Below are 24063 nucleotides of genomic sequence, written 5' to 3'. Positions count from 1 at the left end.
TGGCTTAAGTAATTTACTATCCATTCAATTTGTTTAACATGTAAACTACAGAGGCTGTCGCCACTGGACCAATCCTGAAGACGTTCTTTCCGCGTACTTGCGTGCGCACGTATGCATGCTACTTTATAATGGTAGTACACGCATGCTACACGTACAAAGTAATAAAAAAAAAAAAAAGGTAAGCTCAAAAATCAAAAGTTTAGCTATTAAAAGTTATTGAAACACTTTTGTTTTCTTGTTTGCAGCTGTTATTCTTTACTATTCAATATTAAGCACCGAATGATTACTTCAAATACATCATCAAATATTTAACATTTTCATACCATTTCCTTTGGCAATTACTTCAGTTTACTAGTATCGATTTACTTTAATTTATTTATTATTTATTATTTTATTATTTTACTTTATGTCAATGTACAATTACAATTTGCCAGTTCTTCAAATTGGTCCATTTAATTTGAGAATATTATTTTCAGTAGAAAAGACACATTTTACTTCAGCGAGACACACTCTAAATTTTACTGCCCTTTTTCCTTCACACCGTGTACAGTACATGGCGAACCAGGCGCAAACTATTTTCCACGGTGTTTGTGTTCTTGTACTTTAATGATATACTTGGTGCGCACTATCGTGTGCACTGTTCCCCAGAGGGTGTATAGATTATGGTACTACTACCATTATAAAGCGTTCGGGATAGGCAGTTATGAGTCACGCTTACGGTGTAGAAGGAAACATCACGGTGCGCGGTATAAATGTTAATATTGCTCATTTATTAGAAACCGGTGGAACGCTGCCCCACGGCCAACAGAGGTACCATTTAAGCCCATTGAGCTCCACGCGTGTACTACAATCGACGTTTTATTTATTTCATTAAGCGAAATACCAGAAGCGCAAGAATAAAACGACCAGACAACCTCCAGGCCATTACGCAATCACGTATTTTCCAGAAGGTCAAATAACTTTTTACCATCAATCGACGGACGATTGCACCCTTTGAGAGGCAGCCGCGCGTATGCCCAGCTATAACTAGCAATAATGTTAAAAAATCAATCCCACGATGTGTTCAACGGCGATTTCGTTCGAGACACTAAAGAAAAATTCTCACATCGTCGTCTTTCATCCATTTTTAATGAATTGCGCGGATGTAGGTACTGTTCGATTGAGATGTAAAATGTTAGGTGTAATATATTGAGAGTAATATATTAATATTCTATATTTTCTATTTATATTTATAAATAGAAGGTAAGAGGCGAGGTAGTGTAAAATTTAAAAAATTCAATTCTGCGAATCAACAATACATTTGATCAAAATTATATTGTTACTTATTTTTCAAATAAGTGACGTAGATGATTATAAATAATAGTATGCTCTTTTGTACATTAGACTTATGAATCTGAAGATTTTTTTATCTGTCATCTGTCTCTCTTTACCAATTTAGATACCAACAGCGTTCAACTCATTGTCTTGTACTTTATTACTCGAACCACATATTCTGCAAAATGAATTGTAAATTACCGTTAATACTAAAGATCTCTACCGCGGGTTTATTTTTTTCCATGGCTTATCCCTCGAGAGTATCCCTTGAGAAGCTTCCAAGAGAGGCTGTCTATCAATAGTGCAGGTACATTAGCTCTTCTACCTTTTATCTTTTCAAGCCTAACTGAACTTTCAAACAGACCTGTATTAAATATATTTCGTCATCGAACAAATAATTTTAATTTTCAATCGCACGTTCGTACATACACTTGTTAGACAAACGGACGTTACACGCAATACGATTCTAACAATGAATTTATAATCACGTTAAATTTGTCTCGTACGTATTTCGGTGATCATCTCATTCCATCCGTTTTTCAGCAGCTGAAACAGCTTAATTCGATCGCAGCGGGACAATAGCTCGGTCGCAAATGTCGACATTCCCGGTTGCTGATCTCTTTCTTGCCCACGCGATCTTTTTCCCTGCCACGGCTCTCCCACATTCGGTTCTAACCTGACCGCATTCCAGGAAGAATCTGTGTCTCCGCCTATCAGAATACACTTTACATCGTTTTCGACGCGCGAAACTACAGCGTCAGTGGTACACTTTTTTGCTTAATTGGATCGGCTAGAACCGTTTAAATTGGTATGACTCGATAAAGCGCAAGCGTTTAATTTCCGAGAAAAATGAAGGAGAGAATTCAAAGGATGCGTTGAATTCGCGTTGCTCAGAGACTACTCACATATTACTATAGCAATTGGTAACAGCTTCGAAAAATGTCTGAATGTTTAATTGAAGCAATAATCGAGATTCTTGCGGTAACCGTGTGACACGATCAAGCGCATTTTACCAATTGTCTGTTATTTTCAGTACCTGTTGGCTCGTTTGTTTATTGCTTTCATACGAAGTAAGCATAATTGCGTGATTCGACTCCTACACAATGCAATAACGAATGTTGTCCTCATCAAAAAGATCCACTGTCACAGAAAATTATCATACAGTACAAATTGCCTTTGCTTGGTAGTTATATGTATATATTATATATATATTATTATATTATATATTATTATTATTATTTATATATTTATTATTATTTTTTATTATTATATATTTATTATTTATATTTTATTATTATTATTATATATATATATATATATATATATATATATATATATATAATTTGTAATATCCTTATTTTTGATTCGTTTTGAACGAAACGACATTCCGATAACAAAGAAAGTGTAAAAAATAATGTGAAAATACCATAATGTAAGTAACAGACTGAGCTGTGGCACTTTTTTTGTTCAATAAATTTAAATTTATTCAAAAACTTTTGCATCGTGAGGGATCATAAGGAAGTCTATACCACTTCCTGAGGAGCACAGTCACGAGAAACTGCGGTTTTCGAGAGAACTCGATAAAACCGCAAGCCGCACGATTGTCCTTGATAACCGGCTAAATGTATCTCAGTGAAATACTTTCCATTAACGATTTCAGTTGAAAGGGATAACAACATTGTATCCGTGGGAAATCTCTTCGCCGAGGATAACTGCTTCTGCGGAGGGTACATTTTCGAATTAATTCTTATAGGTATCGTCCAAGAAATTAAGAGAAAAGAACAAAAGAAATGAGAATATTATCTCAGCATTTCGGAAAAAGTTTGATACATGCTTTTTAAAAGTTTCATTCGAGTCAATGTTGAACGAGATGCTTGATTATCATCAAATATCTACGTTTAGCTTTTAATACTTGGAGGATCATACTGATCTCTATACTGGCAGCATTCCTCTCGTATCTATCGGCAAACACACACCTTTCTTTCTTCTTTTTTTTTTTTTACAATTTAACCAATCGATAAGATTATCATCAAATGAAAAGTTTTCCTTCACTCGATAGAGATTAAATATTTTCCTCAATCAACATTAACTGATAAAATCTTCTCCACATCACGTTTATTGCCAAAGAAACTATTATAGTTTCTATTATAGTTTCTATTATGTCTAATATATATGTATATACTTCTGGTACTTAATTTCTATTATGTTTAATATATGTATATACTTTTGGTACTTATTTGTTTATGTGATTATGCCTTTGTATTGTATCTTTCGGAATCAGGAATTACACGAGAACTGTAGTTAAAGTTAGGATGATAACTAAAAAGGAACAGTATCTTTACAACAGTCCCTCTATTGTGCGTATGCGCGCAACTGTACACCGCGAAACAATCGAACCTGAGAACAGGGAACGCATCAGAAAAAAGCTTCCATATAATCCTTTGTATCCCTGTACAACTATCGAAACGAGACTTCGATAGCATTTCAATGGACACGGCGGGTGGAATACAGAACGCGCGCGGAGGATCATCCTCGTGGAAGGACGAAAGCGCTTGCACACGCTCCTTGTTCCCTTGTTCGCTGATGTGCATACGCGCACGTCGATGAGTCAGTGTCCGATTGCGCGTAACGCTGTGAAAAACGCGGTTTTTTTTTCACCGGCTGGACGTGGATTTTGATAGATTGAGATTGTGATAGACAGGCCTCCTTCTCTGTCATCATCAGGTCTAAACTCTTATTTTCTTTATCTTTTCAGTAGCCCAACAATGATGAGGCAAACCGACGACGCTAATTCTTTCGCTCGGGACCTCACCAATTCTGTTGACAACAGTATGCGAGAGCGTAATCGGCAATCGGTTGATTGGTCATCGGCCATTAGATGCCCGTCGATGTTCCCGGGCCGTGCGGGCCGCGGGACAATGAAAATGCAGCGAATACAATGCGAGTCACGACGATCGTGCGGATACGTTTCTCGCACGTGGATGTGTCTCAAAATGGATGGGACAAAGACGTAAAGGCGGATACATCGGAGACGATAATAACAGAAAGGAAGAGGGAAGAACGAAGACGAAAGAGGAAGGAGCGCAAGAGACGAATGAAGAAGAGGAAAGAAAAGAAAAGAAAAGGAGAAACAGAAGGAACAACGACAAAGCAAAGGGTTGAGTTGAACGTGCGCGCATGATTTACGTGCGCGAGGCAATAGGCTGCATAATTTATCGATCGATCGAAGGCGCATGCGCCGTTGCTTGGCGTATACGGATTATGCATGCGCGACTGCCGAACAGAAAGCAACACCGCGTGTCCTGCCTCCTGCGCGATCGATCACTGTCCACCTCGCTCGAATGACGTTAATGAGGTTGATCGGTACTTAGCGATACTTTGGCCTGCTGGCCATTGCAGCCGATTATACGCGCCGCTTGTTTATGCAACTGGAGAAATGATGAAGACGTCATAATGTTGCGTAAAGATCGGTAATAAGAATCTGCAATAAACACATACTTGAATTTTTGAAGATAATCAGGGTCAATGGAACTAGAGAATACAAAGAATCGAAGACTGATGGTTAGATACGTGTGGTCTGTCTGAAAGGCAGCGACGTTAACATTGCAAAGTTCTTCTTCAACGATTCAAGTATAAGACAATATTGCCCGGGCAGTCTAATTGAACTGAATTGAAATCCTCAATTGAGATTGGTTCTGTTTAATTGTGTCACAGCGATGCAAATAGATTTCCATTTCCTGACAGGAAATCCTGTCTGAGAACAAATCCTTGATGAAGCTAGTAACGATATGTAACAAAGAATTGTTCGTGATTTTATCTGTCTTAGAGTAAAACGTACGTATATAAACGAGGCGTCGAAGGAGAATGATCGATCAACGATCGATCAACGTCGTTTCACACGATCGTACGGATGAACATGATTGACGGTGTACGTACAGGTGGTTAGCCTCTTCGGGATGACAGAGGAATAATCTGTTTACCGGACGCGTCGTGAATTTTCGCACGTAAGTGGCTATCGAATGACAGACGTTCTCTCAACAGGCTTGCCTCAACGACAAAAGTCTGTGAGAAGTAATTGAACGATTGTAAATTCTCCAGTTCTGGCTGGCGAATGGCTAAAAGTTATTTTATGTCCGAAGCCACGCGCTCGCCGATTGTTTTCGCAGATTGGCGGAGACACGCGAACACTCGTGACGTACAAAGAATAAATAAAACGACGTGTAAAATAGTCTTAGCTTAGGAGTGAAAATGAGCTTCGAGCGTTCGATGCGTTCGCGGTCGAATGAATCTCTCAGAGACGGAATTTGTACCGCGCATATCTTTGCCTATGGTTCAGCTATGCGTCCACCCACGACTTGCAACGAGCTGCGCGATAATAAAGCTTCCGGTCTGTTCGTGCCAGCCGCAGGGACAGAAAACAAAACGTCAGAGGAAGAGAGGAGAAAATTATTATTCCTTTGCCACAGCGGCGCGTGTACAGGCTACACGGGATACACGAACCGGATGCAACGTGTTTGATTTACCTTTACCGAGCCACACCTGGCCACTATCCACCCTAGATCGACCCTTAATTGTCGCTGTTGATCGATTGTACAATTTTTCAATTTGATAAATCTCGGTGCGAAAGATTGCGGTATCTTATTTATTGGATCGAGCTCTCGTTGATTGCGGAGCTGCTCTCATTGCTATCACTCGTGGAGCAATTTTGCCATTTTTCAAGCACAATACGGCTAACGAGAAGAGACATGAATATATATATATATATATATATATATATTTATTTATTTGTGTATATGTGTGTGTCGTTAGATAAAAAGAGGACGTTGATCAAATATATTTTCGAAGAATCGTAGAAGTATCAAAGTGAAATCGAAGTAACAGAGTATAATTTTCTTTCGTAGATAAAATGAGTCGCGGAAAGAGTGAATAGGATATATACCTCCTACGTTAGAGCTCAATTACGAAGCAATTGAACGTTGGAATTTTACCTTGCTGCTTTAATCAGATAAACTGATAACATCGCGGCGTGATAGTTTAAAAAAAGATCGTTCAAATAAAGTGGAACACACACTATATATATAGTGTCGATTTTTTCCTAAATAACAATATTAATTCGTTTATTCGTAACATTATTAATTCAATATTAATATTAATATTCGTTTGGATCAAAATTTTACACGATGAAACAAACTTCCAGGAGAGAAATTTTTTAATTTTACGATCAATATAAAAATAAAAGGTCCAACAGTGGCAACGTAACGCATTTACGGTAAAAGCGTAAGTGTCATTTAAATTACATACCGGGTGCGGGTAATTTCACGGTTTCTAAGTTGCTCTTCTAATTCACTGTCGATGAATTCGTGTGAGCACATAGATATAGCACACCGTCAACTATTACATACTCCTTATAAGTTTCACTTTTCTTTTTACCAGCTTCTGCTGTTATGTTAGACGCATCGCGCGGAATTTCCCACCATACTCTCTTTGATAGAGAATCAAGACTGAATGAAGGAAACGAGTGCACTACCAGCGAGGCTATTATCTAACGATAAAATAATAACCGATATATGAAAATCGGATCGAAAGCAAACGATTAATCCAGAGGATTAATGCACGTTGTTATACTTTTGTTTCTTTTTACAAACAATAGTTTAATATACCTTGATTTATAATTGATTTGTTGCTAGTCCGTGAGATGTTTCATATTTTCTTGCCAGAAGTCAATTTACATAGAATACACGTTACTCGATGAAGAAAGAAAGCAATTAAATAACATACCCCGTCATTTTTAGCCAAATTCGCAGGCGTAACGTCAGCGTCCACGTAGAATATAGAATTCATTTCACGGTGAAACCACATATTTCTCTTGCGCAACTCAACGACGCGCTTTCTTGCAAGAAACCGTCGGGCTCATTTTTATGATTTCTTTCACGTGGATACGGTCGCTCCGTTTTTTGAAGAGTTTTTCAAACGTTTCTATTGTATCATCTCTGTCAACAACAATGCAACCACTTGCGATCACTACAAAATTGAATCTCTCTTAAGTTAAAGTCATTCGTGAAAATGGACAAATGTCTACGTTCGGCAGATTATTTATAAATATAAATTATTTACATATTCAGTGGCACACAGGCAAATCGTTTGTACATCGATACACTCGAGTCACGGCGATACCATACGAAATGTAATGTTCTTTCATTGTTAAGACGGCAAGATCGCCGCTTATCTGCTACAACGAGACACGTTTAAGCAAAACGTTGCTTCTGTGGAAACAATCGTGCGTTCGTTTCACCGCGGTAGCCCCGTGAAAACTGGAAAGCGAAACGTTAATCGCACACCTCGCACGTTTGTGTATACGCAACGTGTCCTTCTCCCTACCCTTGCGTAAATTCGTTCCTCCCCACTTGGCTGTTGGATGGCCCTTCTGGCGGTCAATTAGCGGCCCTCTTAATTCGTTATACCGTGGAAAGTGAAATCAAACCCGAACTTCATGGCAATTAATCCTATCCTGAAGCTGTAATGGCAATTAAACGACGAAACGACTGAGTCACTGGGCTTCTCCCCTCTCGTTCTTTCTTCAACATTGCAAATTCGCGAAGAATGTTGATTAATACCGGAAGCATCAAGCTAGAGTATCTTTTAAATATAATACATAATATTATTATAAATAAAAATACGTTTAATTGTCGTGAATAACGTTTAACGTGATGTACCTGTTTGATGACAAATGCATTTCATCACAAACAGTGCTTCTTCTTGAACGATTAAGATTCGTTTGTTCCAAGCTTCAAGGCGAACAAAGGGAAACAAGTTCTAAAGCAAAATTCAGCGTATAACCATTTGGTCAGCCATGTCGATAAATTAATGTTTTTCAAAAAAAAAAAAATAAAATAAAATTCCTGTACACAAAGGTAATTTAAACTCCAGTTAATTATCTGGTGATAATGTAAATTAATTTAAGTAAATTAACGTGCTGTTAGAAGTGTAGATCAGAGAAATGTCTACTGGAACAGAATTATTATCCACAGCGAAACCACATCTTATTCCAGGGTAAATAGTACAATGTTTGCCCATTAAACATAAAGATATGAATACATTATCTGTGAAAGTGTAATATATTACACGTTTTCTAAGAAGTGTTGCACAAGGAAGTATTTAAACCATTACCTCTTAACTTTCATATCATCTTGTTATCTTTTTCTGTATACCTTCATAAAAGTCCGTTTCAGATATGCCGGATATTGTCCTCAATATCGCTATAGATGTGGCGAAACATACGGAAGTCTCACGCACAAATTACTTCTTGATCCCACAGTAAATCATGCGGAGACTCTCATTTTGTCGAATCGTGTCACCGACGATTATGAAGTACTGTGATGTATTTCAATATAGTCATTATTTAGCCTATCAGTTACAATTAATTAGAATAATATATTTATAATTGTCAATAATCAACTGTAGGTCCAAAGACCACCAAAAGACGACATAGATACAGTAAATGCTAGATATAAAACGACTGATCCTATATTCATTCATCCTATAAAACCAGGATACGAAGGTATCGTTATAAACGATGAAATGAGAATGAACATTAAATGAGAAAATAAATTCTTTATTTCAGGATTTACTCCAAAGTTATTGGCCAGAAATGGACAACGATACACGGTGCTTGCTACAGAAGGGCTTGCCGAATTTGAACGACAACAATTACGAAATAAAGCAGCTCTTAATGAAGTTAAAAAAATTGTCGCCATACAAAGTGGACAGGGCGAACCAAGAAACTTGGAAGATCGTTTGGTAGACTACCTATGCATTAACATATGATCTTTTTTTTTAGTTAAAAAAGAAAGAATAATAATAAAAAGAAAAGGATGAGAATAACAAACTTATTTTTGGATTTCTTGCGTAGCTCATAAAAAGTGAGTACAAACTACCTATGCTAACAGTTCGACCTGATTGCGTGGGTGTAATGAGGAATTTATTTTTGGACGAACAGTACGAAACACCCAGAGATCACGCCCCATCCCCTTACTTCATGGACAATGCAAACCCAGAGAAACATTTTATGAGTGGTGAGTGGAATTTGCTATTAACTTGAATTTGCCTTCAAATAATCCTACGGTATACATAAGCGATGTTCCGTAAGATTCAACTGTTTTACAAACTATTCAATCGTTAATGATTTTCACAAATTCGACCTAAAATGAATTAAAAAATATACACGTAAGAAATAGGCAATTATTTTTACAAATGTTATATCAACAATAGATAGTAGCACAGATGGATCTTACGGAGAGTGAAAAACGAATGCGATATTCTTTTATTCGAGAAAATGCAAGAAGTAAGTGTGAAAATTGGGAGGATAAACGTTAATTGTATTTCCTTGTAATAACAAATTTTTAATATCGTATCTCTGAAGGATATACGGGTTATATACCATACGGATATGCGCATTTTGGAAAAACAAATGTTGCCGCTACGAATAGTGCCCTTTGTGATTTTACATCTGATTATCGAAAACGACAAAGTACAGAATGGGCACCAGTAACAATTTCACGACCTGATCCACCACTTATAATCGAACCCACTACTATTTACCACAAACATGTTGGCATGCTTCCAAATTATCTTGGGCACATCCCTGGAGAAACGTTCAGGTAATCATTTCGGCATGTATATCATAAATTTAATTTTAAATATTAAATCTCACATTTAGATTTGGCAAAACTTTCGGAGCTGACACCAAAGATGCGAAAAGATGGCTTCGTGGCGATTTCTCTGCATAAAATATGATGTACAATAATCTTACGAATACGAATATTTTAATACAACAAAAGTAACAATATGTTTACAGAAATTGTACGTGATACAAGTATGAAAAATTGTCTATTGTATTTCATACAACAGAATATTTGAGTAAAGTTTCAAAACTAGTCTTACGATATTTAAATAATTCGATAATTGCTTGGAATAATGGAAATTCTTATTATTGCTGAGATTTCCATTTCATTAAAATATCAGCTGCTTTCTTCAAATTTTCATCTTTCTACGGTGAAAACGAAAAAAAAATTGATCATAAATAAGAAAATATGATATTGACATTATTTATATTTTTACCTTTATGAAGCAATATCGTACGTAATCTTCAGCCAGGTGCTTATGTTCGGAAACATAAAACGCGGATGGTGGAATTCCTTGAATTCCAACATTTTTCGTCATCCATTTTGTAAAACGATAATCTTTATTCTCATCTGTTTCTTCTTCTAGTCGAACCTTATCTTTTAAAGCAGTCCAAGTAGCAATCATAAAATATCCACCTTCGGGAATTGTTGGAATCATCCCTATATCACTAAGAAATTTAGCCATATAATCTCGTTTCGGTTGCAATTCCTTAGCTAAACTCACAAAGTAACAGTCAGGTTGACCGAATCTTTCTAATTCTTGTTCGAATCCAACAGCTATAGCCTCCTAACAAAAAAAAAAAACAAATTTTAACTACGATAAATAATATTACAATAAACAATAAACCTAAAAATTCAATAATTACTTGAATTGGTGTATTACACGTATATGTACAATTTTGATGAACCACTTGCAAATTATATAGTAAATTTGCTGGACCATAGGCCCATCCTATTTTCCATCCAGTAACGCTGAATGTTTTACCAGCAGATCCAATCGTAATTGTACGTTCGTACATGCCAGGTAATGTTGCTACAATATATTTATTACTTAAATAAAATAATTAATAAGAATAACATTAACAGTATCAAACATTTTTACCAATTCTAATATGTTTATATGGCTCGTAAACAAGCCATTCATACACTTCATCCGATACAACAAGAGTATTCCATTTCTTAGCTAAATTTGCAATAAATTCCAACTCATTTAAAGTAAAAACCTTTCCTATGGGATTATGTGGAGTGTTAATAATTATCCCTTTCGTCTTTTCATTGAAAAGACTCTCTAATTCTTGTTTGTCAAATATCCAGTCTGCAGAAGAAAGAAGTTCATTTGTCCTCTTCTTTAAAATACAAAATATATAATGTGAATAGTATAAAGAGTTCATGCTCACTGCAACGTAAATAGTATAAACTTTGTTACTTTACTTACTGGCTTTAAAGCAATGTATCTTGGAATTCCTCCAGCAGTTCTAATCATAGGCACATAACAATCAAAAAATGGTTCAATAATTATCCATTCATCACCAGGATTAGTGTGACCTTGTAATACATCATATAATGCTTCATAAGCACCACAAGTTACAATAACTTCATTATTTGGATCTAAAGTACGGTCCAAAAGTTTCGAATATAATTTTGCAATAACATTTACTAAACGTGGATGACCCTGAAATAATATAATACAAATTTTAAATTTATAAAATAAAATCCGTAAGTTATTGTAATCACGAATAATCAAAATTCAATATTATTAAATCAATGAAATATCTTTTTAAAAATCTGAAATACTTACAAATCCTCTGGTATATTGATTCAAAAGAGGATTGTCACTTGTTGCTGCATCAACTAAGGCTTTCGTTACATTTTCTGGAGCATAGAAATCTGGATGTCCTTGCCCTAAATTTAATGGTTTATATTTTAAAGCCAACTGAATATATTCTACCCTAAAATTAATTCAAAGCATGTATTTATATGTAAACATATATTTAAATTTTTAATGTAATCCATTAAACATTATTTACCATACTGATTTATCATTGCCTTTTAAGCGATCAGGGAGGTCAAATTTAGACATGACAACAGAATAACTTTGAATATTTCTTAACGAGGATAAAGAAATTGATGCTTTGATAGTTGTAGACAAAGAAATTTTAACGAACATCTAGAAACAGTCACAAACATTAAATGATAAAACAATGTTACAATTTCTCATAAATTTGTTGTTTGCTATAATATATATATCTAATTCTCATTTTTCCTTTTTTTTACATCCTGCACTTAAAAATTAGTATTACATTTACAACAAACATAAAACAACGGATAAAAAGTTTGATTTTACATTTAACTTTTAATATTCCACATTTTGTTATTCACGTGTAATAAAAAAATAATTATTAGTTACCAGTTACAATTAGTTACTAGTTACTAGTTACAATAAATTATTTTTATAAGTTTAGGAAATTAATATACTTGGTTATGTTACTTGTAATGTCAAATTGCGTATTAAAAGTGTCATATTTTTAACATTTTTAAATTTTTTAAACGTCAACGTTAAATAGCAGATAACAAAGTATTGTTAGTCTAAATATAAATATATTATAATTCAATTATTGGATCAATATAAATCCGATTGAAATAAATTCTTATCAAAGAATTTACACTAATGTGTAATAGCTTACATTACCAGTTACACAGGATAGAATTAACTGTTTGCAACTGCAAAGTAGTAATGATAATGTTATCACATTTTTATTAAAACAATAAACTTATGCAACAAGTTGTTTATTAAAAAATAAAATTCCTAGATTTTTCTAGTGATTTTATTATGTGCTCCTGCATAGTGATAAAACGAAGGAACTACAATCTATTGCTGTCCTTGTCATGTTAATACTTTCTTTCATATGCTATCATACAATACGAGTCTGTCCTTATCACTTATTGCGCTCCTTGTCTACAAGATGTATGCTGCCGTCTATTGAAGACTGCTGGCACTAGAAAGTATTTATAAACTTATAATCCGCCTACATTTGAAATGAAAGGCGTGAAAGTTACATCTTGCCTTAAATTACAATGATAGTTTGTACTATGAACAAAACCTGTAAAAGGCTGATTTTAGAAATGTCATTTATCATATGATTTTTATCTATAATCACTCTTATTATGATAGATTAAAATCTACGTATTATAGAGATATGTATGTATAATACATTACAAAAATTTGTTGAAACATAAAAAGTAAAATTGAAAGAACATTGGAGAAGTATTATTAAAAATGACACAATCTCAACAAGTAATTGAAGAATTATACGATGCTTACACAAAAACTGCTGCAAATATTATTGCTTACTATGGTAAGTATGTGTAAGGTTAACTAATTCAATTCTCAATACTTTAATCAGGTTAAGGTAAGTATCCAAATATTAAAAAGTAAATAATTGCAAATTACAATAATGTTAAAGAAATGGTTAAAACATTTAGTACTTTTCATTCTTTCATAGTTATAGAAGTATCTAATACTCCTATAATTCTTTCAATTTAGTTGTACTTAATATTTGTAGGATCCAATGAAAGAGATGAAAAGTTACAAGAACTAAAGGATATAGTGAAAAATAATTGTATTCAAGATAAGAAATTAAAGTCAACAGAGATAATAAAATGTCGAATATCAAGTTTGTATAATGACGATAATGACAATCATGTTACACCAAATAATATTGGATCCATCATAAATGTAATTATTCAATATAAATAATTATAAAATATATGTATGGAAAAAGTAATATATTTTGAAAATTTTAGGAATATAAACAAGCTATATCTGAAATCAGTACAGACGTATCAAATGATAATAAACTTATACAATTTGATAAACATGTAGAAGCATTATTAGGTATACTTAACACTGTGATAACATGGAGAATAAAGTATTTTACATACAAGTGTCAATGGTAATATTTTGTATTATAGATGGAGTAGTAGAGAAAGAAAATGATATAGATGCTGAATTACAATTAGTAGGAGGCTATATAAACGTAATTGATCCTATCTCTAAGAAAAGAATTGTGGACCCTGTGAAGAATATTATATGTGGTCACACCTATGATCAACAAAGTATTACACAGATATTGAAAGTTAATAAAAAAACCAGGTAAATATTTACTAAAAAAGTTTGTCACACATAAATAGTTTTAACCATATATTGTGTTTACAGGTGTCCAGTTATAGGTTGCAAAAGCACAGAATTTGTAACACTTAAACATCTTCGAACAGACGTTGTAACAAAAGCATATTTGGAAAAAAATCCAGAATAACGTTTTGCGACAAAGGAATTGCAGATTATATATGATAACTTGTGTATTTAAATACAAATGTTACATATCATGACATGTTTTACATTTTGATTAAAAGTTCTGTAAGAGTATTAGCTTTTAGGCAAATTATTATTTTAAAAGTTTGTTTCAGGTACTAAATGGCATTTTAAAAATGTTTCTTTTAAAATGACATAGTGTATATAAAAATATATGTGGAAACTATATTTATGTGTTCATTAAACTATCATCAGAGAAGATATGTTTTTAACATTATTTTTTATAAATTTTCTATTTATTTAATATTTTCAGAAAGCAATATGTAGGATACGTAACATGTATCAATAAATTATTAAAAGCGAAGCAACTTCAAGTTATTATACATATATTTGTTTGACCTCTAACTTTTATCATGATTCAATCTATGATGTCAACACTTAGGCCATGTTTATACTTACATTCTTATCGATAGTATTAATACTTTCTCGTTGGAAAGCTCGCTGTATCGTTGATGGATTCAGTGTGAATAACAATAATTGGAACCCATTTTTATTAGTATCCAGAGATTTAAATGAGTCGCCAAATTACGATATAACACGTTGGGTACGGCAATTGCATCTGTAACAATGTGCTTTCGTAGAAATCGGAGAAGGATTTTGTGCTGTAAGCAGAAAATGCTTCGCAAAAAATACTTTCCTCTTTGCAAACAATTTCACTACAAACTCTTTTTCCGCATAATACGAAGCTTAACGAAAGCTTAACGAAAGCTTAAACTTTCATGCAATACAGTTCTGTTTAATATTTAGTTGTTCGTCGAATTACGTAGCATACCTTTCGAATCAAAACTTCCCGATAACTCTGAAGTCGCTGAATTTTTCCTTGGGATTTGTCCTTGTTTGATTCTTCACACCTGGAATTTATATTCGCCCGAATTGACAAGACTTAGGAAAACGGATTGCTCTTTTAACGAAGCTACTCCACATTCAAACACAAATGCTAGATTTCACAGACAATTATGCGATATCACTTGGCATGTCGAAAATGCTTCAAGCTGTAACTGTTCCAGTCTTGTAGCGGGCCAAGGATTGCACGAGACTAAAGGTTATATAATGTACTTCAATTAACAATAAAAAATTATAGAAATTTTATGAATGAAAATCAATATGTTCAGGGTTTCCAACGTGTTTTCTGAATCCCTTACCTGAAAGTTCTCCACGTGGGGTTTATGGTATTGCACAATGCACCGCGATCAAAAAAATACACACTCTTCAATGTGCCTCGAATTGCCATCAGAGACAATCAGTAATGTTACTTTATTTTAGGCAATTACAACAACTGAATGTTTGACAAATGTTAAAATTATAATTTTCTTTCATTTTAATGTTTAATTTTATATTATCTTATTCTGATTTCTATCGGCCATAAGTTACTGATATCTTTATATGTACTTTATTTTAAGTTCTGCGAAGAAATTGGGCCTTCAACTTCAATTCCAGCGGAAATTAATTCCTTATGGACGCGATGGTCCCTTCCAAAATGCAACAATACTTGTGGTAGAGGATTCGTGATAGTTACTACATCATGCCAAGATCAAGTAACGTAAATAAGACTAAAAGTTAATACAAATACGACAAATAATAATTGCAATATTCATCTTTCTCGCTATAATATGTACCATTGTACTTCAAAAACTCAATCTTTGTTAGTTTGACGATAGAAAAAAAGTATTTAAGAAATATTAAAAGAAAAATAGTATTTAAGAAATATAATAATAATTGCAATATTCATCTTTCTCACTATAATATGTACCATTGTACTTCAAAAACTCAATCTTTGTTAGTTTGACGATAGAAAAAAAGTATTTAAGAAATATTCATTGTTGATTGAGACGATTTTCGTTCGTACGCATGTAAAAAGTACTCTGCAAATTTTTACAAATTAAGAATATCATTTTTGCCAAAAAGATTACATTGATGGAATATCGTTTGATTTTTCAGAGGAAAACCAGCCATAGACTGCATTGGTCCAGGATCGTTTTGGTGAGCCAACGCTCTTTCCAGGAAATTCGTACCGACCGTGATGAAAGATATGAACTTTTCTAGTTGTCCAGGTAGCTTCGGTAAATGTTACTGCGAAGTAAACATCGTCGGTGGAATTATGAGAGCGGTCAGGTTCACAGAACCATGCATTTCTGCCGAAGGGTGCAACACCGGGACATTCACTTTCGAAGGAGAACTCGATCCTAGTAAGAGCATTGATTTCGACGAAGCTAATGAGATCGATGAGCGCGAAAAATCCGAAGGTAACTAACTTGTTATATTTACGATTTTCGAATGTTGTATGTATGTAGAATAATAGGAAGACGGTTAAGACTAAAAATACTCAAGACTTTAGAATACTTACTAAGAAAGATATTTCGATATTTTTTTAAATGAAAATTACACAGATTTTAGAAAGAGATGAAATGTTGGAAAGACACGCATCTATAATATACGAATTTCAAATTATTTCAATACTATTGTGAGATGGGCAAATTCTGAGAAAGGACTTTATTCAGTGCCAGACAATTGCAGATTGCAGAAACTGTAGAGAACTACCTGGGACTTGGGATTGGGCCCTCCAGGCCTAGCGTTTAAGATATTAAGGGTATGGATGCGTTTGTGTGTATGAATGACGAATTTTGTGCAGATGAGGAAGAAGGCAGTGAGTGTGGAGAAGTCAGAGAGAACACAGTGAGTGTCGAGAAGTTAGAGAGAAGATAGTGAGAGTTAAGAGTTGCGAGACAGAGAGAGAGAGAGAGAGAGAGAGAGAGAGAGAAGAGAATGAGTTAAGAGTTGCGAGTCTAGCGAGTTTAGCAATTAAGAAAATAGTGACTTTATAATCGTCGTTAAACAAATTTTCTTTTAACCTCAAATAAACAACTATGGTGATATTTTTACATATTCTTGAACTTACGACGTGAACTTGAACTCGTGAACTTTCTAGATAATATATAAGCTAGATAATACGTAACCGAGAGTGATCTTGTGACTTTGATTGATCTCGTTATTTTGATTGATCCCGATGACCGAGCGAAACGAGATAGACCTTGCTTGTATTTACGTTATCCCTTCGTAAATTACGTCCTTGTTAAACGTGCCCTTCCTCCAAGGTACTTAATGTCAATCAAATTTTAATTTTCCGGTTGAAAAATACTGAATGCAACATCTCGAATTTAATAACTTCAATATCTTTGCTAACACGAATTTCTTAGATCCCTATTTATCAAGCTTTAGTTAATTTCTTTAATTAATTTCTCAGCTAAATCTTTTTCACTTAATAACGATCTATTCACTGATTTAGCATTCCTTTTTTCCAGAATCAGCGCGTGTGGCACAGCGTAACCTTCTACAAGCTCCCGCCACTGATCAACAGAATAGCTACGTATTGTGCGAAAATAGATTGGCAAACAAGAACTTTAAATGCAACCGTGGATATCGTTCCATTCTAAGAAGTCGATTAGGCGATGACGCCGATTATACCAATGAAGACGAAGATGACTACGACGACGACGACGACGAAGACGACGAAGAAGAAGAAGAAGGGGACAACGACGACAATTTCGCCGAGGATGACGAAGACGAGGAGGACGAGGAGAACAATGACGAGACGGTGACCGAGCCGGAGGCAGCAAGCTATTACAATTACGGTTAGTACTTAGGCATAAATCTTTTCCTGGGTTTGTTTAGATCGGACTTAGAAGTTCGGCGAAGGGTCGTCGGAGCCCCAGGAAGTATATTCGAGAGGCAAGGTCCGATTACGCAGTGAATGCGTTGGAGGTCGACGAACCCGAAAAGAAGGGGTTCATAGAGATCAGATCCGTTGAAGAAGACTGTGAGGACGAAACCACGGAACCACTGCAATATTACGATTATGGTGAGAAAATGTCGGCAGGAGAGGAATAACTTTTTAAAGATTTCTTACCTTCGTCACTGTGTATCTTTCAACTCAAAATGTTGAACCTTTTATAAGTTTACCTCGATTCACATAATTATATATTTTTATAAGTACAGCTGCTTCTATGTCATTTTGTTTTGTCTGTAACAAATCTGTTATATGTTTTCCAGAATCTGGTGGAAATGTATCATCCGATATACACCGAGTTGGGCTCATCTTGGAACTAATCGTATTGTCCATTTTATTCTGGTTCGTTGAATGCTGACGGGCAAGTAAAATAAAAATCAGAGATTCTATTCTTAGCTCGAGGAGATTCGTCTGTCACTGTGAAAAATTAATGATATATAATTAAAGGAATTTAATAAAACTATAAATACAACATTTTGGGAAATAATATAATATAATGATATCGTAACTTTTTGCAACATATTATAATAATCTAAAATTGACGATAATAGCAATAACTCGCGATATAGATCAAAATATGGGAAATAAAACGAATAGAAAGGAATTTTATAGGCATTTTCTTATCGAAAATCTGATTTCATTAGCACGTTGTAGATCTGTGAACTTTGACGAGATCAAAGGAATCGATATTGACTTTCTTGTATCGTAACTCTTCAAGTAAAGGAAGGAACTAGTTAATTACAATATTTATTCGCTGCGAAGTTCCTGCAGGTATTGAATGCTGCACGCCTCTGATAGGCACTTTCACTGTGAATTTAAATTATCCGAGAAAGTGAATCCTCAACTACATCACAATAAGTTCTCTTTTGGTTCTTCTACGTCTGTCGTAAATTTTGTCGATACTTAGAACTTTTTCAATCAAAGCAACATCTGATATACTTTTCCGAATAACTAAATTTCCAATGAAAAGCAAATATTGCATAATGAAAAATTAATTGATTTCTATCCAATGGTTTTTTATTCGTATTCAAGTTTCAAGTATTTAATCAATCAATGAAAGCTTTTGCAAATATTCAATTAAGAATGTTATCATGCGTATCTATATACGCGGAACTAGAAATTTAGGGCAGACTATAAAATTGAAATCAGATTTCAAGAAGTGATAAACGAAGGGATGTGCTTGTCTCGCGTTGAAATTTATGTGGGGCATTTTAACGTAATGTCGGTCTGACATTTACACACCCGACAAAAAAGTTTACGATTATTTCTAATTTTTACACTACCGTTACCGTTCTGCTATTGATAATTCTAATTATATTGAAAATATTTTTTCGACATTACTAAGTGATTTTTTATTATTTTTATAACATATTTTCGCATTCTCATGATATAAATATCAAATTTAACTTTCTCAAATCTATTTTTTTTGAAATTATCGACACAATTTGATTTGATTAACACAGCAAATTTGTTACTCTCTTTTTTACTAATGCTTAAACGAATGCACTGATTTAGTTACATTATTTTTACACGAGTGTTCTCACGAATACTGATTAGATGTGACTTGTTCGGTTATGTGAAATAACTCGTTGAACATATTGAACTGGATATAATTTCTCGAAAGACTTATTCGATCGAAAAAAAAAACATTACATTGATAGTAGTATCAATTTACTTTCCATCATTTTTAAGATTTAATTAATATATTTAACACTGTAGAAATATATTGTAACATACTGAGAACTGTAAAGTTACTGGAAAAGAAGAACAAATTAAGTGAAGAAAAATGAAATAAACTTTAGTATTTCCTCAAGCTCGATGATTAATTACAAATTCTTATCTTGATTTCACACCGTTATTTTCGTTATGCTAGAAATTTATTTCTACATTTTTCGCTCCGACTCTGAAAGATGCTCTGAAAGATGCATTCAAAGATTGCTTTGAAAATTATTATACCTATCCATATATTTTATAACTTCAACATGCAGCTAACATTTGTGTAACGCAATTACATATAACTGTAATTACGTTTTAATTCATTGTATATCATTCCTTCATTCTTCGATGATTTCATGGATTCTGTAATATTATGAGTTTCTTATAATAGGGTGTACATATTTCATGAGAAATTCCCGTATAAAATCATCAGGCTCCTTGTTTTCAAAGATTCTTGGAATTCAAATTTTATACAATTAGAACTAATAAAAACAACACTTTGCGAGATATACGTATACGTTTCGATGAAGCAAGTATAACTTAATATCTGAATACGTGACATTTTAAATACGAGTAACTACGATATAAAAGCTGACTTAACTACAAATAACAGCATTTAAGCAGCGTGTAATATAACCCTGCTGTTCGTGCACAAATTAGAAAATTAGTGTCAACTAGGAAAACTAGTTTTGTATATTTTTCTAAGTACACTTCGTGTAGTAGGTAATGTTGCGCGCGCATCGAACCAAAGTTTCAATCGGTTATCGACTCAAAATATATAATGGGATCACAAATTGTACATTTCAGCATAAATTAATGTGAGACAAGATTCGAAATATCTTTCTCTCATTCTAAGGCAAACGTGTATTGTACAGCTGGGTTGCTTACAAGTAACAGCGTTTCATGCAGCTTTCTCAACGATTTGCAATTTGCACCCTTCGTTCTATAGTCATAGACTAGGTTTAAACGATTGATCGTGGTTCCGTAACGCGATATCCCGCAAGAAGTGCTCGATACGGCGATACCTTTAAACTCGAGGCACGGCGTAGAACTTGACCCCGCCGCGTCAATCCATCGTCGTTCGGTGTCAGTGACCTGCCTCAAAAAAAGAAACTAATTCCACCGACTAGCACGTAAATGGCCCGTTGGCCCGTTACACACTCCTCTCGTCGCACGTACCGCCAAGAGATGGATCGCCAGCGACCTCTCGAGTCGAATTCAGAGCCGCCTGTCGTTCGTTTCGGTGACTGGATCGATGTACCGATCGAACTGTCTTTTCGAAACAGGTTACCCGTTAGAAAATTCGCCGGGACGAAGCGTTGCGCGTCACAAGACGATCTATGTTTCGCGTGAAGCATGACAGATCGTTTGTTGATGAGCGTGTATTGTGCGATCGTATACCAACAATTAAACTATGTAACCGTTGCGATGTATTTCTATCATTTAACTTTCATTGCGCATGTGTGAACGACAGTATTTTGTTTAGTTACTGATAATTTGGATCGAAGAGGTAATTGGTTTGCTCTATCGATTACACGTGCGGTTTTACACAGATAGCGAGTATTCGTAATTTCTTTCACCGGATGATCAGCTGATAGAGCTTGTGTGTGTAGTAAGTAACAGAAGAATCTGGTTTGTCGTGAATATAATTAAGAGATTGACTCATTATGTGAGATATTCTAATATTAATTGTTTAATAATTATGTAAGCAATAAATCGATTGCTAAAGATGTCTCATCGCTCTATTTGTCTCATCTCTATGTGCGTTATCACAATGATATAATTATTTATTTTACCGTCGAGTTTGATTATTATTTTATTCTGATAGAGAACGTGACGGTATAACAGGTATGACTAATCTTTCTGTTTAGATGTCGATTGTTCCCACGGAACAAACCACGAGATATATCGCTCGAGTCAATTTTATTGATCACGATTCAAGGCAATGCTCATAGTTATCTATTCAGTCGCTCGCAGATCCATTGAGTTGTGTATGCAAATATATGTAACGAATGCTAGTCGCGTATACATACTACATACAAATGTATCTACAAAAGACCGTTTCGTGATAACAGCGAGACGTTTTGACAAGTAGGCGGCGCATTTTTAAAACAAAGCGACGGGATACGTCAACGTGAGTTTTTTTTTTACACGTTATTTCTACATGCATAGATACACATACATATCTCTTTGTATCAGTTCAAGATAAACGAATACACGAGATGGCTAACGTTGGAAAATTGATCTATCTACAAAAATTGTACAAATGCACGTAATTCTTTCTTTAGAGGTGTGTTCCAGCCGCGTTATGTACACTATGTAGCGAGAATAGAAACCGGAAAGTTACAAGCGCTGCAGGCGATACCGGTGTGTTTATTCATCGACGCAAAGATATTTTAATCGGTCTTCCATTTGATCCTGTTGCAATCTTCTTCGCCGAATCATACGTATATACGATGGTTTCTCAGTCATGGAGCAGTGAAGCATTGTCGCGCCAAAAACGGAGAAAAAGAAAATGAGGTTCGATTCGAGCATACAGGCAAAAGGACCGACGGTCCTTCGTGTTCCTTTATGTCGTTCAAATGTTAAATCGGCACGAGAGAAGGAAAGAAGAAACTGATCGGTAGCGAGCCGGCTTTACGAACACGTCCGGGGGGCCTCGCGTAACCACTTTGTGATTGGTTAAGCAGTGTACCACGTGGCGGCATTGCGCGGGTGGGGATTGGCCAGCACGGCCGCGCTCCGCGGGCGAAAGCAGCGAGTTTTGTTCTAGTATTTACCCCGCGGTGTAAAGTTGGCTCTCGCGCTCTCCGGTGTCCTTAAGTCACGTTCCATTGTTCGCGTCGCTTCTTCAACTCTCTCTCGCACCGGTAGAAAACATATCCGTTGCTCCACGGTTGTTATGCGTTTTTATGGTGAATGCCGTACGAATTGTGCGCCATGTTCGCGCCGCGAGTAACACGCGATCAACCGGCTACTTGTGGCAAGTGATACGTTTATTCTCGTGAATAAGTTGCAGTGTGTGCGCGTTTAAATCCCATCCTGGATCGTATGTAGCTTGGTGTTCTTATCGTCCAGAAAGGCATAAGTCCAGTGGTGGCAAACGGCGAGGCAAAAACACGCTGTGGGACTGTGGAATGCGCGCTGACAGGTACCCACCACCGCGCCGTCTCACTCGGAATTCACTGTACGGTTCTAACCTTTCTCTCTCTCCCTCTCTCTCTTTCTCCTTAACTCGTTACTTCCTTCTCGCTCGTAACAACGCAAGACCTGCGTGCCCTACGCCGATCATCGGCCCACCTTTCGTTTCTCTTTCTCTTCTATTTTCCTTCGCCTTCGTTCTCCCCTTCTCTCTGTCTTTCTCCTTTCAACGGTCGCTCTTGCACCTGCGCCGTGCCGTGGACGCTTCGCCACTTTTGACAGCTGTCACGGTTCAAGTGCGTACAGAGACGGTCGTTTTACCTCGTCGGATATCGATACAAGAGGAAGGATAACGTATCGTCGTTCTTTCTTTCTCTTTCTCGATACATTTCCTTTTGCGTTCCCTTTGCAATGGCAATTGGATAATTTGTTAGTTGCGCTCCGTGGGGCGTTCTTATTTACAGTTACATTTTCATTGATGAGTTTCGAGTAATTAGTTTAGACACGTATATTACGGCATTAATTGTGTAACTAAGTCTCCTGCTTTGCACGTACAGCATACATATACATTTAACCTGGAGTTAAATTGCTCTTGGTGTAGCGACAACTCTTGATCTATTTGTGACGTAAATCTCCACCACTACAATGAACGGACGAATTAATTTTTTACTCAATAATGATGTTAATCGTGCGACATAGTTGGATTACTAAACACATCTGCGGCATAAAGCAAAGTGTTATGTAAAGTGAAAGTGACTACAGAAACGTGTTAAAGGTTGCGATACCTGATGCAAAATTATGTATATATTGTAAATCCAGGTCATTGAACGTTTAATTTCCCTATCTCTCCCCCCCCCCTTCTTTCTTAAATGTCCTGATTTATCTTCTGAAAAATCAACACAAGGAATGATTAAGGGATCGATTCGAAAATGAAATTGTAGTTGGTTCTTTTTTTGTATCGCTGCGCTTTTAATACTTTTCTCTCGTATGTCGTAATAAATTGAAGGGTAACGTGTAGTAGCGAGTAATTTGGTTGGAGCTGTTAAAGAAAAAAA

The 24063-nt window shown here is 35.3% G+C and overlaps 5 protein-coding genes and 3 long non-coding RNA genes across 13 annotated transcripts in view; 4 read left to right on the top strand and 4 right to left on the bottom strand.

Moving 5' to 3' along the window:
- LOC122535546 overlaps positions 1-7417 on the bottom strand; it is a 53120-nt gene extending 45703 nt beyond the window's left edge. The window contains exon 1 of the mRNA XM_043667184.1: positions 7093-7417. Within this exon, the coding sequence (XP_043523119.1) occupies positions 7093-7173 (81 nt within the window). The 5' untranslated portion in view covers positions 7174-7417. The remainder of the gene's footprint in view (positions 1-7092) is intronic.
- LOC122535551 (UPF0605 protein CG18335-like) lies at positions 1387-10150 on the top strand. Its single transcript, XM_043667203.1, has 8 exons — positions 1387-2074; positions 8100-8364; positions 8544-8682; positions 8776-8872; positions 8936-9111; positions 9224-9386; positions 9734-9971; positions 10031-10150. Exons 2-8 carry the CDS (start codon positions 8312-8314, stop codon positions 10098-10100), a joined length of 936 nt encoding a protein of 311 aa, XP_043523138.1. The 5' UTR covers positions 1387-2074; positions 8100-8311; the 3' UTR covers positions 10101-10150.
- On the bottom strand, positions 9698-12819 carry LOC122535547 (kynurenine aminotransferase). Of its 6 annotated transcripts, XR_006308195.1 has the most exons (10): positions 12680-12814; positions 12023-12162; positions 11794-11944; positions 11431-11667; positions 11098-11341; positions 10862-11028; positions 10432-10782; positions 10255-10360; positions 10025-10092; positions 9698-9955 (listed from the first exon to the last, which is right to left on the bottom strand). XR_006308195.1 is itself a non-coding variant. In XM_043667189.1 (8 exons), the coding sequence occupies exons 2-8, from the start codon at positions 12160-12162 to the stop codon at positions 10301-10303; spliced, it is 1350 nt and encodes a 449-aa protein (XP_043523124.1). In that variant the 5' UTR covers positions 12685-12819; the 3' UTR covers positions 10125-10300. The 6 variants fall into 6 exon arrangements, 5 of the variants coding, with proteins under 5 accessions (XP_043523124.1, XP_043523127.1, XP_043523123.1 ...); XM_043667189.1 differs by lacking the exons at positions 9698-9955; positions 10025-10092 and having other exon boundaries at positions 10125-10360; positions 12685-12819; XM_043667192.1 differs by lacking the exons at positions 9698-9955; positions 10025-10092 and having other exon boundaries at positions 10125-10360; positions 11794-11897; positions 12685-12819.
- A 109-nt stretch (positions 12820-12928) lies between these two features.
- LOC122535552 (E3 SUMO-protein ligase NSE2-like) lies at positions 12929-14624 on the top strand. The gene is made up of 5 exons (XM_043667204.1): positions 12929-13351; positions 13559-13731; positions 13800-13890; positions 13968-14148; positions 14212-14624. Exons 1-5 carry the CDS (start codon positions 13273-13275, stop codon positions 14309-14311), a joined length of 624 nt encoding a protein of 207 aa, XP_043523139.1. The 5' UTR covers positions 12929-13272; the 3' UTR covers positions 14312-14624.
- Positions 14625-14752: 128 nt separating this feature from the next.
- Positions 14753-18528, top strand: LOC122535553. Its single transcript, XM_043667205.1, is given in 9 exon segments — positions 14753-14971; positions 15115-15409; positions 15480-15610; positions 15768-15907; positions 16306-16347; positions 16411-16610; positions 17667-17959; positions 18037-18223; positions 18415-18528. Coding segments are annotated over 9 exon segments (1602 nt in total). The 3' UTR covers positions 18510-18528.
- LOC122535556 lies at positions 18096-19449 on the bottom strand. Its single transcript, XR_006308200.1, has 3 exons — positions 18894-19449; positions 18272-18568; positions 18096-18204 (listed from the first exon to the last, which is right to left on the bottom strand). It is a non-coding gene; the product is annotated as an uncharacterized LOC122535556 (long non-coding RNA).
- Positions 19450-19653: 204 nt separating this feature from the next.
- LOC122535555 lies at positions 19654-20884 on the bottom strand. Its single transcript, XR_006308199.1, has 2 exons — positions 20756-20884; positions 19654-20320 (listed from the first exon to the last, which is right to left on the bottom strand). It is a non-coding gene; the product is annotated as an uncharacterized LOC122535555 (long non-coding RNA).
- A 530-nt stretch (positions 20885-21414) lies between these two features.
- LOC122535554 overlaps positions 21415-24063 on the top strand; it is a 3595-nt gene continuing 946 nt past the window's right edge. The window contains exons 1-3 of the long non-coding RNA XR_006308198.1: positions 21415-21479; positions 21739-22001; positions 22156-24063. The exon at positions 22156-24063 is cut by the window's right edge and continues 140 nt beyond it. This is a non-coding gene — a long non-coding RNA (uncharacterized LOC122535554). The remainder of the gene's footprint in view (positions 21480-21738; positions 22002-22155) is intronic.

The sequence above is a fragment of the Frieseomelitta varia genome, unplaced genomic scaffold (assembly GCF_011392965.1).
Source record: "Frieseomelitta varia isolate USP_RPSP 00005682 unplaced genomic scaffold, Fvar_1.2 scaffold_736, whole genome shotgun sequence".
Taxonomy (NCBI): domain Eukaryota; kingdom Metazoa; phylum Arthropoda; class Insecta; order Hymenoptera; family Apidae; genus Frieseomelitta; species Frieseomelitta varia.
This window is presented reverse-complemented; position numbering and strand designations above follow the sequence as displayed.

Coding starts and splice junctions, on each gene's coding strand:
- LOC122535551 (XM_043667203.1), top strand. CDS start 8,312: ATGTCTACTGGAACAGAATTATTATCCACAGCGAAACCACATCTTATT. Junction 8,683..8,775: donor GTGTCACCGACGATTATGAA/GTACTGTGATGT, acceptor AATCAACTGTAG/GTCCAAAGACCACCAAAAGA. Junction 9,972..10,030: donor ATCCCTGGAGAAACGTTCAG/GTAATCATTTCG, acceptor TCTCACATTTAG/ATTTGGCAAAACTTTCGGAG.
- LOC122535547 (XM_043667189.1), bottom strand. CDS start 12,162: ATGTTCGTTAAAATTTCTTTGTCTACAACTATCAAAGCATCAATTTCT. Junction 11,945..12,022: donor GGCAATGATAAATCAGTATG/GTAAATAATGTT, acceptor AATTAATTTTAG/GGTAGAATATATTCAGTTGG. Junction 10,361..10,431: donor TACGATATTGCTTCATAAAG/GTAAAAATATAA, acceptor TTTTCACCGTAG/AAAGATGAAAATTTGAAGAA.
- LOC122535552 (XM_043667204.1), top strand. CDS start 13,273: ATGACACAATCTCAACAAGTAATTGAAGAATTATACGATGCTTACACA. Junction 13,352..13,558: donor AAATATTATTGCTTACTATG/GTAAGTATGTGT, acceptor TAATATTTGTAG/GATCCAATGAAAGAGATGAA. Junction 13,891..13,967: donor ACATGTAGAAGCATTATTAG/GTATACTTAACA, acceptor TTTGTATTATAG/ATGGAGTAGTAGAGAAAGAA.